We start from the raw sequence: 14,744 nt of genomic DNA, 5'->3' as shown, positions 1-14,744 counted from the left end.
GGCCCATTTCAAAACTTGTTTTGTCTTGTAATAGAAACACTTGGAGTGCAAATATGATTTATAGTCATTGTTTTGATAGGGTATTTTCTGTTAAAAAGTTTGGCAGTATTGGTTTTGATTTTGCATGTGTGAGTCTTGTCACAGATTTTTTTAAATTGATTCTCTTTTGTGTTTATGGGATTATAATCTTAAACAGTTTTCACGCCAGTTCCAGAAGCAAAACAGCTTTTGAGATCCCCATTACTATGTTTTTCCCCTCCTCTATTGTCTGTTTCATACTAAAGAACTTCACTCAAAGGAAAGTGTTTCTAATTTTCTGTGTCTTGAGACATTGTATTCTTGATGTGATCAGCTCCGTGTCAAACAGTAGACATTTACTCAGCCACAGGTTCACCTGTGTGGTTGCAGGTAGCAGTATCAACTTTATTAAGTCAAAAAATTTCCATGTTTGTGTTCACCACAGTTTCTTTATCCATTCATCCTTAAAGAAAGATACACTTTAGGCAGGCAGTGGTGGCACTTGTCTTTAATCCCAGCACTTGGGAGGCAGAGACAGGCAGATCTCTTGAGTTCGAGGCCAGCCTGGTCTACAAGAGCTGGTTCCAGGACAGGCTCTAAAGCTACAGAGAAACCCTGTCTTGAAAAACAAAAACAAAAAAAAAAAAGATAAATACACCTTACACTTTGAATGTTTGCTTGTTTTAATTTAGTGTAAGTATAGTGAGTATCTTTATGAGGCAGTAATTTTATTTCCTTTGAAAAATATGCAGAAAAGGAAATTTAGTTTTGAGGAGTCCCTATGTTATAATGCTCATATTAAATTATATTAACACCAGTAATATTCAAGGGTTTCTCCAACCTTGAGAAACTTATGTTTGGTAGATGTCTATTGGAGCCTATATTTCTGGGTCCTCTATGTGTCTTAATAGGCCAGTTCTGTATTTTATATTGGTTTTGTTTGTTTTTCAGGGCAGGGTTTTTCTGTATAGACCAGGCATTGCTGCCGCCACCAGCTTTGTAATACAATTTTTGAAAAAGGAAGAAATCTTCCACTTTGTGCCCCCTCTATAGTTTTCAGTCAAACATCATGGCTTCCCTATAGTCCCAACCACTCTTATGCACAGGAGTTCAAAATTAGCAACTGGGCGGTTTCCTGAGACCTCTATCTTACCCTAGATGTCTTGGGGGGTGTCCTATGTGGATCTTTCATAGTATTATGTTAGTGGAATTTTGAATTCAGTCAATTCAATTCCAACTTCTTGAGTCTGTTAATTACTTTGAATCAGGTTAACAATAATATTTTCCTAATACATGAACATGGAATAGCTTTCTGTTATTTGTATCTTTAATTTTTCTTAATCAACAGTTCACAATTTTAGTGAGCATATATTTTCCTTCTTAAATTTCAAGCGTGCTATGGTAAATGTCCCCCACCTCATCCTCAGAGATAGGGTTTTCCTCCACAGCTCTTGCTGTTCTATAATATACTATGTAAACCAGACTGGTGAACTCACAGAGGTCTTCTTCCTCCTGAGTCCTGGAATTAAGGTGTGTGCTTACTTTAAGGGGTATGGTAACCTGTGCATGCCACCACCCACATATGGAGAACAGAAAGCATTTGGGGCTCTGTTCTCCCCTTCTCTGGTGTGGGTTTCTCTGGTGTGGGAATTAAGATCAAGTTAGCAGATTTGATAGCAAGTTAAATTTGATTGGTGGTTGTTTATTAAGTCAGTCTTGCTCCCAAGAATAAATTATATTTAATTGTGGCATATGGTCTTTTAGTTTGTGAGACAGGGTTTCACTGTGTATCCCAGGCTGGCTTAGAACTCCTGAGCCTCCTTTTCTACTCTCAGATACAGGGATTACAAGCTTGCTCCACCCATGCTTGACTTTCTGAATTGACCATTTTAACACATTTGCTCACTGGTTTTATTGCTTGGTGAATTCTGTTCATAGATTTCCTATTTGGGTCTCTTATGTTGAATTCTGCTTAAGTATTTGTATCCTCTGATTTAATTTTAAATATCCCTATAGTCTATGTACAGTTGAAAATGTTCTCAAAAGAGTGGGAGAACTTAATTGGTACTTAATTTTTGGATGATTGGTTAGTATTGGAAATAATAGGAATTTTGATGAGCTTCCTTATAGAGAGGTAAGTGAATCAAGACAAGGTATACCCCACAGTAGGAAAAATAGATCTTAATTTGGTGTGAGTGGAAAGATCCAGTGGTTCTTAAGACTGTTTACACATTAGAATCACTTGAGAAACTACAGTTGCCTATTGCTGCTCAGCTTTCCATAATGAGTCTTAATATATTTGTATTTGTTCCTTCTTGTCTCTGTATCATGAAATTGATGAACATTTGACAATGAGTTAGATTGTGTATCTCCCCACCCCAACTCCAGCACCTTTTGATATAGGGTCTTAGTGTGTTGCCGTGCATGGCCTGGAACTCTCTGTAGATAGAGTAGGATGACCATGAGTCAGCCTGTTTCCTCTTCACAATGCTGAATTTGGGCCACCATGCCTGACCATACTTATTAACACTGTTGAGATTAATTAAATGAACATATTTGTGTAGGTAGATATAGACAGACGGACATAACTGAAGTTGAATGTGTAGTTCTCCTGATGACACGAGTCTCATAAACTATCAAAGGACAAATAGATTATTTTTTCTTTGTAGCTTTGGATCCTGTCCTAGAACTAGCTCTTGTAGACCAGGCTGGCCTCGAACTCACAGAGATCCGCCTGCCTCTGCCTCCTAAATGCTGGGATTAAATGCATGTACCACTGCTGCCCTGCTAGATACGTTTCTTTTAATGTATATCTGGAGGACTGGAGTTGTAGATAGTTCCGATGATAGAACATTTGTATAGCATATTATGTCAGGTACTGGGTCAGAGCCTCAGAACTGCAAAACAAGCAAACAAAAACTCTTGTGTGACAAAAAGTGGCTGATACCTCATGAGTTGAACTGTATTTGTGGGAGATTGTGCTATCCTTAGCTCTTCAGCTCTGTTCTATGCTATTAGTGCTTTCTGTGGTGGAATTAGCCAACCCTGCTTTCACCTTAACTAGCCTCTCTAATACACACACACACACACACACACACACACACACACACACACACACACACGAACATTATCTCTTTAAATTGGAGAAGTTGTAAGTAAAATAATTTGTCTTGCAAGTTTAGACCTGGATGGAGGTGGGGGTTCCTTGGACTTCTCACAGGACAGGGAACCCTGATTGCTTTTCGGGCTGGGGGGGGGACTTAGTTGGGGGAGGGAGAGGGAAATGGGAGGCGATGGCAGGGAAGAGACAGAAATCTTTAATAAATAAATAAATTTTAAAAAGACATAAAATATTATGTATAAAAAAATAATTTGTCTTTTTCTCCTTTTTATTAATAAGTTGGCTTTAAGTTAGGACATCTGTGGGATTTTTACCATTGGAGGAAATGGTGTCATCTTCCTATCCTGAATTCAATCTGATAGCTTAACATGCCAGTCATTTCATAGCTTAAGTTAAGTAGATAGTCAACTAGGTTCATCATATCTGAAGTATTCACTTTAGGATTATAACCCTCATTCTCTGGTATGCCATTTAACAGCTAGTAACAGTTATTAAATAATGTATTTTTCAAGTGCATAATGGTTAACATTGGCTTGTATTAACAAGGTCTATGAAAATATTGGAATGTATATTGAAGATAAATATCTCCTTCAACCTATCTTTTAAAAAGGTCCTGAGATATGAATTTTTTTTTTTTTTTTTTTTTGAGGCAGGGTTTCACTTTAGTTTTAGAACCTGTCCTGGAACTAGCTCTTGTAGACCAGGCTAGCCTCGAACTCACAGAGATCTGACTGCCTCTGCCTCCCAAGTGCTGGGATTAAAGGCGTGCGCCACCACCGCCCGTGAATTTATTAAACTTTTTAGTCAGCTAATACTAAAACTTTCCTCTCATTTTTCTCTCTTGCATGCATCACAAAGACTACTTTTAAGGGGTGTGGCAGGAGGTTTTGGACTCGATGAGTTTCCACCGAAATGTCGGAGAAGTCAGGCCAGAGCACAAAAGCAAAGGATGGGAAAAAGTATGCAACACTCAGTTTGTTTAATACTTACAAAGGAAAGTCCTTGGAAACTCAGAAGACTACAGGTGAGTAGATCTAGTAGCATTTATGTTGTTTGTGGATTTGTTAATGTTGATGATACTGTATCTACTGTTTTTGATTAGATGTTAGGGCAAGCCTATTTATATTGGCCTTTGTATATATTCACTTTTCAGGAAATAGGAATTAAATATTTTACCATTGAAAATTTGCACTTTTATAGAACTTTTGGAAGATTTGTTTTTATTTTTTAGTTATGTAGGTGTGTGTGTGTCTTCATACGGGTGTGTGGACACAAGTGCAGGGAACTGCAGAGGTCGGAGATGATATATCCCTGGAGCTGAAGTTACATATGGTTGTGAGCTGCCGCACCATGGGTGCTTGGAATTGGACAGCCAGTGTTCTTAACTTGAGCCATCTCTCAGGCACCTCACAGAACCGTTTATATATACTTTATTCTCCCTTCTGGCTATAGAAAAGAAACTATATGAAAGACGCAGAGCCATGTATATACTCTTAACTACAGGAAAGGAAAGTCTTGCCTTTTTAACTTGGGTCCCTTGAGCCAATATGTACAGTGAAAAGTGGAATATTTGTAATATTCTTTTGTTTGTAAGTTTTGTTTGGGGGTGGGGGTTGAGACAAGGTCTTGATGCTGTGTAACCCTACCTGACTTACACACACAAAAAAAGGCCAGCCTCTAGCTTACAATGATTTTCCTGCCTCTGCCTCCAAATTGTGGAGTTAAAGACACTTTGAGCTTTCTTCTCAACTTTTTTTTTTAAATGTAGAATGAGTTGCCTGAAAACATTTTAAAACTACCGTTATCACCACCACCCCCAGGCCCGTAGTATTTTTAAAGATTGGGGGATGGAGAGTAGGGGTGGTTTGGTTGTGGTTTTTTTTGCTTTTTGAGACAGGTCTTTCTTGCTTGTTCCCAAGATAGCTTATTTATTCAGTGTCTAGTTATTTTTTACTTTGAATTTAAGTTACAGGTGTATAAACTGAGTTTACAGAGCTCTACTTTAAGATTAGGGACTGTTTAGAAACTCCATTGACTCCTGATTGTCTCCATTTGAAGAATAAAATGGATAATGCAGTAGATGTTCTAAGAAAATTGATGTTATTGATCTTTTAGTTGCAGCTCGACATGGGTTACAAAGTCTTGGAAAAGTTGGTATTTCCCGGCGGATGCCTCCACCTGCTAACCTCCCAAGTCTCAAAGCAGAGAACAAAGGCAACGATCCTAATGTGAATATTGTGCCCAAGGATGGCACAGGATGGGCATCAAAACAAGAGCAGCATGAAGAAGAAAAGTGAGTCAAAATCTGTTAGAATAAAACACTTATTGCTTTGTAGGAAACTTCTGTGTTAGTAACCACTGTAAGTTGAGAGTTATGTCTATAATACATATTAAAAACACTATGACAAGATAAAGTTTCAGAGAGATCTTTCATCAGATGGGAAAAAAAACGGTTACCTTGCTCTTTCATGCTCATCTGATGTCTTCTATCTAAGAATGATAAAATCTTGGCCTTCTCTTAACACTACTTAGCAACACCATAAAAAATAACTTAAAATTTCCTAGGAACAAATCTACGAGCCCTGCCTATATCTTCTGCAAACTTTTATCTGAAGGTAGGACCCAGCACTCTGCTTTATAATAAGTCCTAGATTAATTGTGGTGGTAGTGGTACACACTTTTGATCCCAGCACTCTGAGAGGCGGAGACAGGTCTATGAGTTCAAGGCCACCCTGGTCTACAGAGTGAGTTCCATGACAGCCAGAGCTACACAAAGAAACCGTGTTGCAAAAACAAAAAGACACACACACATTAAACACATGTTATGCGTATATACATATTGAATATACATATATTAGAAACCATGTATATATCCTGTATGTATACTCTGAAAATGAATATATAGTAGACATACAGCTGTAGTAAATGCATTATAATCTTTAGGCTCTTGGAGTCTAGTGGCATTGTCAATAGAATAGATGACATAGGAACTAATCAACAAATTTGCTTTTATTACATGGCCTGTACTACACTCCCTCCTCTCCCACCTTCTTCAGATCAAGCATTCTCTTTCTAAAAAGAGTAGAAATTGATTTGAAAGAAACAAAGAAAAGAAAAATAAAGAATTGGTTCTGTTGGTTTAAATTCCAAGATGCTAAAGAATTCTGTCTCCAGCATTAAAACCGCTTGGTGTATCATAGGTGCTCAAGCATTATTTGTTAAGTGAAAAATAAGAATTAATACTGTCTGCCTTAATGATCATTTATTCAGTAAATATTTGTCTTCTGTTTGTCAAAATTTGAGCCAGATTATTAGCTGGGCTAAATAGTAAGTTTTAGAACTCCAATAAGTTATTGGCACTTTATAGGATTTACATTGCTCTGTTTGCACAGAACTTAACAGATTTCTATATTTCTGCTTAACTAATGTATTTTTGACCACCTTTGTAGAAACTTAATTTGTTGTAAAATTATTTTATAGTAACAAGTAAGCTAGGTCAAGGTGTACCAAAAATACTGTGCTGGCATTCTGTAGTGTCATGAATTACCTTCTCATTTTTAAATATTACCATATTACAAGGATTGCATAAAACTGTAGACTATTAATCATTTTTTTTTCATGAAAATGGATTAGATAGATTGGTATTACATGTTTGAATTGTAATATAGTGATGGATCTGTGACTGTCATTGGAGTTTATGTACTCTTCACCCCTAGTTATCGCAACTAAACTGTATTTCTACATATAGTTACATTGCTGTTTATATGCATTTCTTTGAAACATTGTACTGGCAGCTATTTTGGTGATGAGTATTTTTTTACAAAATGAAAAATAAGCAGAGCTGGATTATTCAAAAGTAGAGCTGAATGGGAGAAAAACAGCCATAACTTTAAAGGTAACAATACAGGGACAAGCCATTTATGAGATAATGCAGCTATAATCTAGAAGTAGTAAACTTGTAGCCCAAATTAGCACACTTAATTTACATGCATTAAAAAATATTTAACTTGTAATATCTGAAATAATGGATTAATATTTTTTTAAAGAGCACCAGAAGTATCACCAGCACAGCCAAAACCTGGGGTTGCAGCTCCCCCAGAAGTAGCACCTGCTCCCAAGTCATGGGCCAGTAACAAGCAAGGTGGGCAAGGAGATGGTAAGTGGACATTAGCTGGGGTATCTGGTTAGGTTTGATGGTTACTGAACAGCCATGCAGGAAATCAAGGTAGAAAACATTACCAAAGAGAATACATTCATATCCTTATAAACTCTGTGATAATTAAATTTCTTTGTCAAAAGTTATATATGATCTAAGGAGAGCTGTAACTTATCCTCTCCCCTTTACAAAAAAAATAAGTATCAAGACAGCTCAAAAGACATGGGTATCCTCATCATTTATCAATACAAATACATTTTATAAATAGACATTTTATTCCTTTCCCTAAACATCCCAAACTTTTTTTACATACCCTCTTAGGACTTCTGGGTGTTGAAGAATTAGAGAATGTTCATAAAGCGCAGTAGTAACTATAATATTCCCTATTAAAATGAGCAAGTATATAAGTGAATAGTGAGGTGCCTTCGTTTAGTGATAAATTAAAGTAGTAAATCAAATGGAAACAACAGCCTAGCTTGGTAATTGGTGATATTTAGCCGGAAAGTCTGTTTCAATAATACAGTTATTAAAAGCTTTTGGCAAAGAAGTTAGACTTGAGTAGGAGGAGTCATAATAAAAGAAACAATGTAACACTTTACTTTAGCCTCTCTTAATCCTCTGTACTTTTATCTGGCAGGTTCCTTTCTTAGAGTTTTGTCTCCTTATGGCTGTTCATTAACTTTTCAAAGGCTATGGTTTAATAGTTTTATTGATATAAACAATCATTGGAATAATTCATCCAAAAGAAGCAAGAGCTCTGTCCTGGGAGGGTTGCTTGAATTTTCTTCATTATAAAAGTTCCCTTACTTTTTTTAAAATACTTTTTTTTAGGAATCCAAGTGAATAGTCAATTTCAGCAGGAATTTCCCAGTCTGCAGGCAGCTGGAGATCAGGAAAAAAAAGAAAAAGAAGCAAGTGATGAAAACTATGGACCCGGCCCCAGTTTACGCCCACCAAGTGAGTGCTTTGTACTGTTTTATCTTGTGATAGCTCCTCATGTGTGCTTGTATATATCACTTTCCTACTTTCTAGAGTCTAGTGCTGTATTTACTTAAAATACTGTTTTTTAGACCAACAGTAGTACCAGTGTAACTTTAGAGATCGTTGAAATCATTGAAAATGTACTAAATAAAAATTTTCAAGATGTCCAGGTATCTTCTATGAACATTTTACCATTTTGTCCTGTCCATTCCCTTCCTTCTTCGTGTGTATGCATCTGCCTTAACCTCCCAAGGTCTGGATTATAGGCATATGCTATTGTGCCTAATCATATATTTGATCTTTTTACAGTAACAAGTTTTTAAGCATGTTTTCCCCATTGTATAAGATTTATCCATTTCTTTACTCTGTTTGTATTGCACAGTTCCTTGCTTTCTGAACTCAAACTGAGGAAATAAATGATTTTGAATAATGCAGGATACTTTATGTGCATTATAAGGTAGAAACTAACAGTAGAAGTGTGAAATGTTTGAGAGACATGTAAATGTCTTAGCTTCATATTGTTATCACTAAACATTTTAGCAAACACTATTCATGAGGTTCCTCTGACAGATTCCTCTGACAAATATTTTTTAGGGCTATATTTTTAATGTCATATTTCACATTTTAGGCCTATTTCTTGTCAAATGAGAATATATCATCTGCTTTTATTTTTTAACCCTAATAATGCAGTCAATTAATTCATACTAGAAGTTGTGTTAGCGCCACTATTTCTACAGTTGGTTAAATTTTGACCCAGAAGTTACCTTGTCCATATGGCGGTGTGTGTCAACAAACTGAACCCAACTGTTTTTTGAAGGATAGGAATCCAAAAGAAACCTAGTTAGAAGTTGGAATTGAGGATTCTCTCAGCCCCTTTTGCTGGTACTGCTCATGGCATGTTTTTCCCAAAATACATAAAAGGTTGGACTTTTTTCTATAATGGAGATTATTTCTTTCAATAATCTGTTCAATGTTTCCTTAAAACCACACTGTGGCTTTTACTTGGTTAAGAATTTCAACAAGATAATTTCATTGGATCTGCTCACCTGGGCCCATGTAACTAGTAATGGTTGACTGAAAGTAAATGGATGTGAGCGTCTCACTTCACCTTTACTTCCCTCTTGAAACACGACTATCTGACAATAGACCAAATATGAGCAGTGATTTTTAACCTCTACAGATTCACTGATAACGCTTCGTAGCGGTTCTAATAATTCTCCTCTGATGATTTGTCATGGCATAAAGCCATGACTCTAGACTGCCTAAATGCGTTAAGAGCTTTAAACTCACACATGGAGGTGTCTCCCCTCCATCTTTACTGTATTTACTTGATGACATTTTTGGGGGGAGAGGGGGATGTTGAGACAGGTGTAGCTTTGGGGCCTGTCCTGGAATTATCTCTTAGAGACCAGCTGGTCTTGCTCACAGATATCTGCCTGCCTCTGCCTTCCGAGTGCTGGGATTAAAGGCATGCACCACCACACCGGCTTTTGATGACATTTTTTTCAAATGTGCTTAGGTTGGTTGGTGTCACTGTTATATTACTAAATATTTTCTTGCTCTTTATTTTTTTGCTCAGACGTTGCTTGTTGGAGAGATGGTGGTAAGTCTGCTGGCACACCTTCCTCTGATCAGGATGAAAAGCAACTTGGCCAGGATGAAAGCACGGCCATAACATCAGAACAAAATGATATTCTCAAAGTGGGAGAAAAGAGGATAGCTTGTGGTCCTCCACAGGCCAAACTGAATGGACAACAGCCTCCCCTTGCTTCTCAATATAGAGCTATGATGCCTCCATATGTGAGTATTGCTAAACATGCTAACACTTGAATATTCTACTCTGGGATGCAAGAAGAAAACTGGACTAAGGGAAAAAGAAAGTGTGGGTCCTTGGTCTCATTAACATCTAACTAAAAAATTAATTATAAGTATAGTAAAGGAAGCAAATCACATGTATCTGCAACACAGGTAGGTTTATCATTAATCACATATTTTTACAGTACATTACACTCAACATTGGATCCATGGGTCAATAAAGAAGCATATATTGCATATCTGGTATTTAGGAGGCAAAAACGGGTTTAACACTATGAATTTGGAGACAGACTGTTCTACATGAGTTCCATGACAGCCAGGCCTACATAGTTAAACCCTTAAAAAACAGAGAAGCACATATATTAATTATTATATCACAGCTTTTAATTGTTGAAATAATAATTTTAGTATAATAGTTTTTGTATCTGTGTGTGTACTTTGGATTATGGATTTAAAACTTTTTTCCTGAAAAGAGATTCATAGAACTTATTAAATCGCCCAAGCAGTAGTTAATAGCTAGGGGGAATAAAGTTAAAGACTATGTCTAAATTCTAATTAAGTTTTTAAATCTATAGTGTGGTCTTTTTTGACACTATATTTGTATGAAATGCAAGCAGATTTAAAAATTAGCCTTATCTCAGGCTACTGAGTGATGAGGTTATAGACATGCTCTGTTATGGCTTTCTTACTTAATTTTTACAGAAAAACAGTGATAAATGCCCATTCTCCATGATTTTAGGTTATGAAAGCAATCATGGATACTGTATTTAATTTGCAGGTTTTAGTTAGTTACTTTCAAAAGGAGACCACCTAATAAAGTATATAGTGTCATTAATACAGCTAAAATTAAAAAATGAATTCTTAGCACAGTAGTGGTGGTACATGCCTTACCTTTAAATCCCAGCACTTGGGAGGCAGAGGCAGGCAAATTTCTTGAGTTTGAGGCTAGCCTGGTCTACCGAGCTAGGTTTGTTATACAGAGAAACCTTTTCCAAAAAAAAAAAAGAAAAGAATTTTTAATTAAATATTAGGTCATTGTTAGGGTCCAGGCAATAATTGATTGGGGGGCGGGATCAGTTCATATTTCTTGTTATGGATCGTGGTACCTGTGTCTGTCTCTTTATTTCTTCTTTCATTGTTTTACGTTTGAATTGTAAGTTGTTTGTGCTCTGTTTCTTTTTTCTGTCATGTTTAAACCATTCTAGAAAAGCAGAGGGAAATGAATTTTCAAATATTTCTTTAAGGGTTACAGTTCATTTTGCATGGGGCCCTGATCTTTACTCTATGAGGCTGAAAGATGACATCCTAAGAAGTATAAGAGTATGATTTTTTAAAAAAAATCTTTATAAATTGACCTGATCTTAAAAAAATGATTACACTTGCCTCTTTTTAAATTTTGCTTATAGTTTTTTGAGCTTCCAGGTTTGAATGTTGGAATGTAAAAGCAAAGGAAAGAGAGAAGGCTTCACTACCAGTTGCCTCTGATTCTGGTTGAAATAGTGTTCTACTTGTTATGAAAAGCAAACGTCTTTTAACAAAAGTATATATTGAGAATTTAGGGGTTGCTTCTGCAATTAATGTATGAGAGACTCTAAATTTTAAGAAATAAGCTAGAAAAGATTAATCATGTCTGGATAATCAAACTTAAGATGATTTGCCTTACATGCTGCAGTCAAAACTCCTGTTTCCTCAAAAGTTCATTTGAATCTGGTGTTTAATTTGACTTTATTTCAACCCTATTTAGAAGGAACACTTTCTTTGAAAGCATAGTCATACATACACAGCCCTTTTCAAGTATAATTTCCTTATGTAAAAAGATTTTTGTTTTTGTAATAAGATATTTTTTTAGCAGAAGCTAGTCTGATTCAGGATACATGTAGAGTATTTAAGATACACAATTGATATTATTTATATGGTTTGGCTGTGTGTCTGTAAATGAATAAGACTTCTTGAGACTGTCCCTTAGTTGTCAGTGTTTTCATAACCTACCTCCAATCCTCTCCTCCCCCTTTTTAAGCTTTCCTTTTCAAAGCTGAGATCCCACAAAAATCAACTTGACTTTTTTTCGGGTTTTAATTTATGTAATCTGTGTAGTAACTTCGCTGAGAACCTGTTTTCTATTCCATGCTTAATGTCTTTCAGGATGCTCCTTTACCCATCTCTTTCCCTAATTTCCCTTTCTGTAATCTGAAGTGAGTTCTTCTTTATCAGTGTATCTTTTCCAGATTCAAAATTTCATTACACAAAATTCCTACTTGAATAAGACTTTCTGGGGTTCATGTATTATGAATTTGTGACTTACTTTTTTTGTTAATGCATAAACTATAATTAAATTAATGAGATTCTTCACATGCCCTAGTTAATACTTTTATGTTACAATTTTTGGGGGATGGGATGTGAGGGGCATGTCTTTAAGCAGGCAGATCTGTGAGTTTACAACCAGCTGTTTTAATAGCCTTTAAAACAAAAGAGTTTCTGATATTGTTCCTTTAAATGGTTTGTTGCTAAAGTGGTTTGTTAGTGAGGATGAGTGGTGTCTTTATTAGCAAAGTTGATTATTTACATCATTTGCTTTAATCATTCATACTGAATTTGTATATCATTACTTACTAAATTTCTTGTTTTCTTCACAGATGTTTCAGCAGTACCCAAGGATGGCATATCCTCCTCTACATGGTCCCATGAGGTTTCCACCTTCTTTATCTGAAACAAACAAGTAAGAATATTAACGCCTGTAAGAGATATGTGCATATTAAGGTTTTTTTTAACGTTGGGTGTCCCTTTTTCTGTTCTCACAAGGACAATTGCTCTTAAATAATAAGCTGCCTCTTTTAAGATAAAACTAAAATACTTCAATAGTTGAGAAATCTAATTGACAGAAAATTCTGAATGCAGATAAACATGATTCTAAAACCAGTGATAATTATTTCTCCCCTTTTCTTGTCATGTTTGTCACCCCATTCTCCACTTAATGTGAGATTTTTAGTATCCTCTTAAATAATGCATTTTAAATGAGTTTTCTGCTATTTCAGCTACTAATTATATAATGTTTTCTTGAGTCATGTCTGTATATCTTCCTATAGAAAACACTAATGTTGAATTGAAATGAATTAAATTCCAGTGCTTTAATACTCTATATTCAATATAATTAAAACGTGCATTTTTTTTCTCTGCAATCCCATCATTAGAGGCCTTCGAGGAAGAGGTCCTCCTCCTTCATGGGCTTCTGAGCCTGAACGCCCGTCCATCCTTAGTGCCTCTGAACTGAAGGAGCTTGATAAATTTGATAACCTTGATGCTGAAGCTGATGAAGGATGGGCAGGTAAGAAACAAAATTCATTGGGCATTTTAAGCTGATTCATGTTTAGATTAACATAATTGGTGTCTTTTAAGGCCCATCTACATTTTCATTCGTTTAACAGGTGCTCAGATGGAAGTAGATTATACAGAACAGCTGAATTTCAGTGATGACGATGAACAAGGAAGTAGTAGTCCTAAAGAGAACAGCAGGTAACTCATGGCATTTTTGCTATTAACAGTGTGGTTTTTGCTGACAGAACATGAGCTGTTTCTGCAGGGAAGTTTTATTCATAGACATTTGGGTTTGTATATAAAATTTCTTCATTTTTCTCTCAGAGTATTACTTAGTTTAAAACTAATTAATACCGTACAACTAATCAAGAAATTAAGGTTTAGTACTTCTTTAAAAGTTACATTTTAAAAAGGCTGTTTGGATACTCAGTGTCTAACTGCAGGTGAGTATCTGGCACCATTTTACAGGCATAACCACAAAAAAATTCCTTAGACTACTTAGTTGCTTTGGATTCTTGATTTTTTTTTTTTAAGTGCTTTGGAAAATTGGGGCCTTTTATTTTATCTCTTTGATTTATTACTCTTGCAGGGGCATCCAAATAAAGAATATATGGGTTAATGTATATTAAAGAGTTAGGCTTTTACATGTCCAGTTGGTAATTTTCCCAGCCATGGCATTGTAGTATGTTCTAGTTTCATTATTGATCATCTGTAAGATGCCTGTGGTGTGGTGTGTTTTTTTAAATAGAAAAATTTATTTTCCTTACTGAACCAGAATAAATTAGAATATAGTCAGTAATAGTTCTAATATCACTTATTTACATTCAGGGGATTTTTTTTTTTTTTTGAGAGGACAGAAAAAGAAAAAATGGTATGTTAGATTCATCTGTATCACAGATGAGTATCCAGTTGAAGCAGCTGCCGTAGTGCTATGTTAGTTATACTTTGATAGTTAGTGAATTTGCTAGTCTCAAACCACTACAGAAACATAGTGTGTATTATTGAATGAATTAACATTACTGTGTCACAAACCTATCATTGCCTTACACGTTTTCTTCCCCTGAAATCATATGTAAAACATTTTTCTTTTTTACACAGAGAAAAGTCATTTGCTTGTGGTGTAATTCTTCTACTTTGCTTTTTTGATTTCTTCTCCACTTTGTTTTTTAAGTGAGGATCAAAGTTCAAAAACACCTGAAAGCACAGAAAACCGAAAAGAAGTAGATGAAGCTGCTGGCACAAAATCATCTTCTCAGATACCTGCTCAGCCTCCAGTAGCAAAAAGTCCTTATGGGAAGGGACCTCCATTTAATCAGGTTTGTTGGAGCCGTGCAAATTCTT

General features: G+C 35.8%; 1 protein-coding gene across 11 annotated transcripts in view; it reads left to right on the top strand.

Annotated features, from left to right (window-relative positions):
- The window catches only part of Prrc2c (proline rich coiled-coil 2C), a 74,858-nt gene that overhangs the window by 16,750 nt on the left and 43,364 nt on the right, over nt 1–14,744 (top strand). For 6 of the 11 annotated variants that reach the window (XM_005363970.3, XM_013352513.2, XM_013352506.2 and 3 more), the window contains exons 2-10: nt 3,998–4,163; nt 5,255–5,432; nt 7,186–7,295; nt 8,127–8,252; nt 9,856–10,076; nt 12,725–12,807; nt 13,280–13,413; nt 13,514–13,601; nt 14,575–14,719. In XM_005363970.3, the coding sequence (XP_005364027.1) occupies nt 4,052–4,163; nt 5,255–5,432; nt 7,186–7,295; nt 8,127–8,252; nt 9,856–10,076; nt 12,725–12,807; nt 13,280–13,413; nt 13,514–13,601; nt 14,575–14,719 (1,197 nt within the window). In that variant the 5' untranslated portion in view covers nt 3,998–4,051. The remainder of the gene's footprint in view (nt 1–3,997; nt 4,164–5,254; nt 5,433–7,185; nt 7,296–8,126; nt 8,253–9,855; nt 10,077–12,724; nt 12,808–13,279; nt 13,414–13,513; nt 13,602–14,574; nt 14,720–14,744) is intronic. The other 5 variants (XM_013352510.2, XM_013352507.2, XM_013352515.2 and 2 more) reach the window with 3 other exon arrangements.

The sequence above is a fragment of the Microtus ochrogaster genome (assembly GCF_000317375.1).
Source record: "Microtus ochrogaster isolate Prairie Vole_2 chromosome 6 unlocalized genomic scaffold, MicOch1.0 chr6_random_2, whole genome shotgun sequence".
Taxonomy (NCBI): Eukaryota; Metazoa; Chordata; class Mammalia; order Rodentia; family Cricetidae; genus Microtus; species Microtus ochrogaster.
This window is presented reverse-complemented; position numbering and strand designations above follow the sequence as displayed.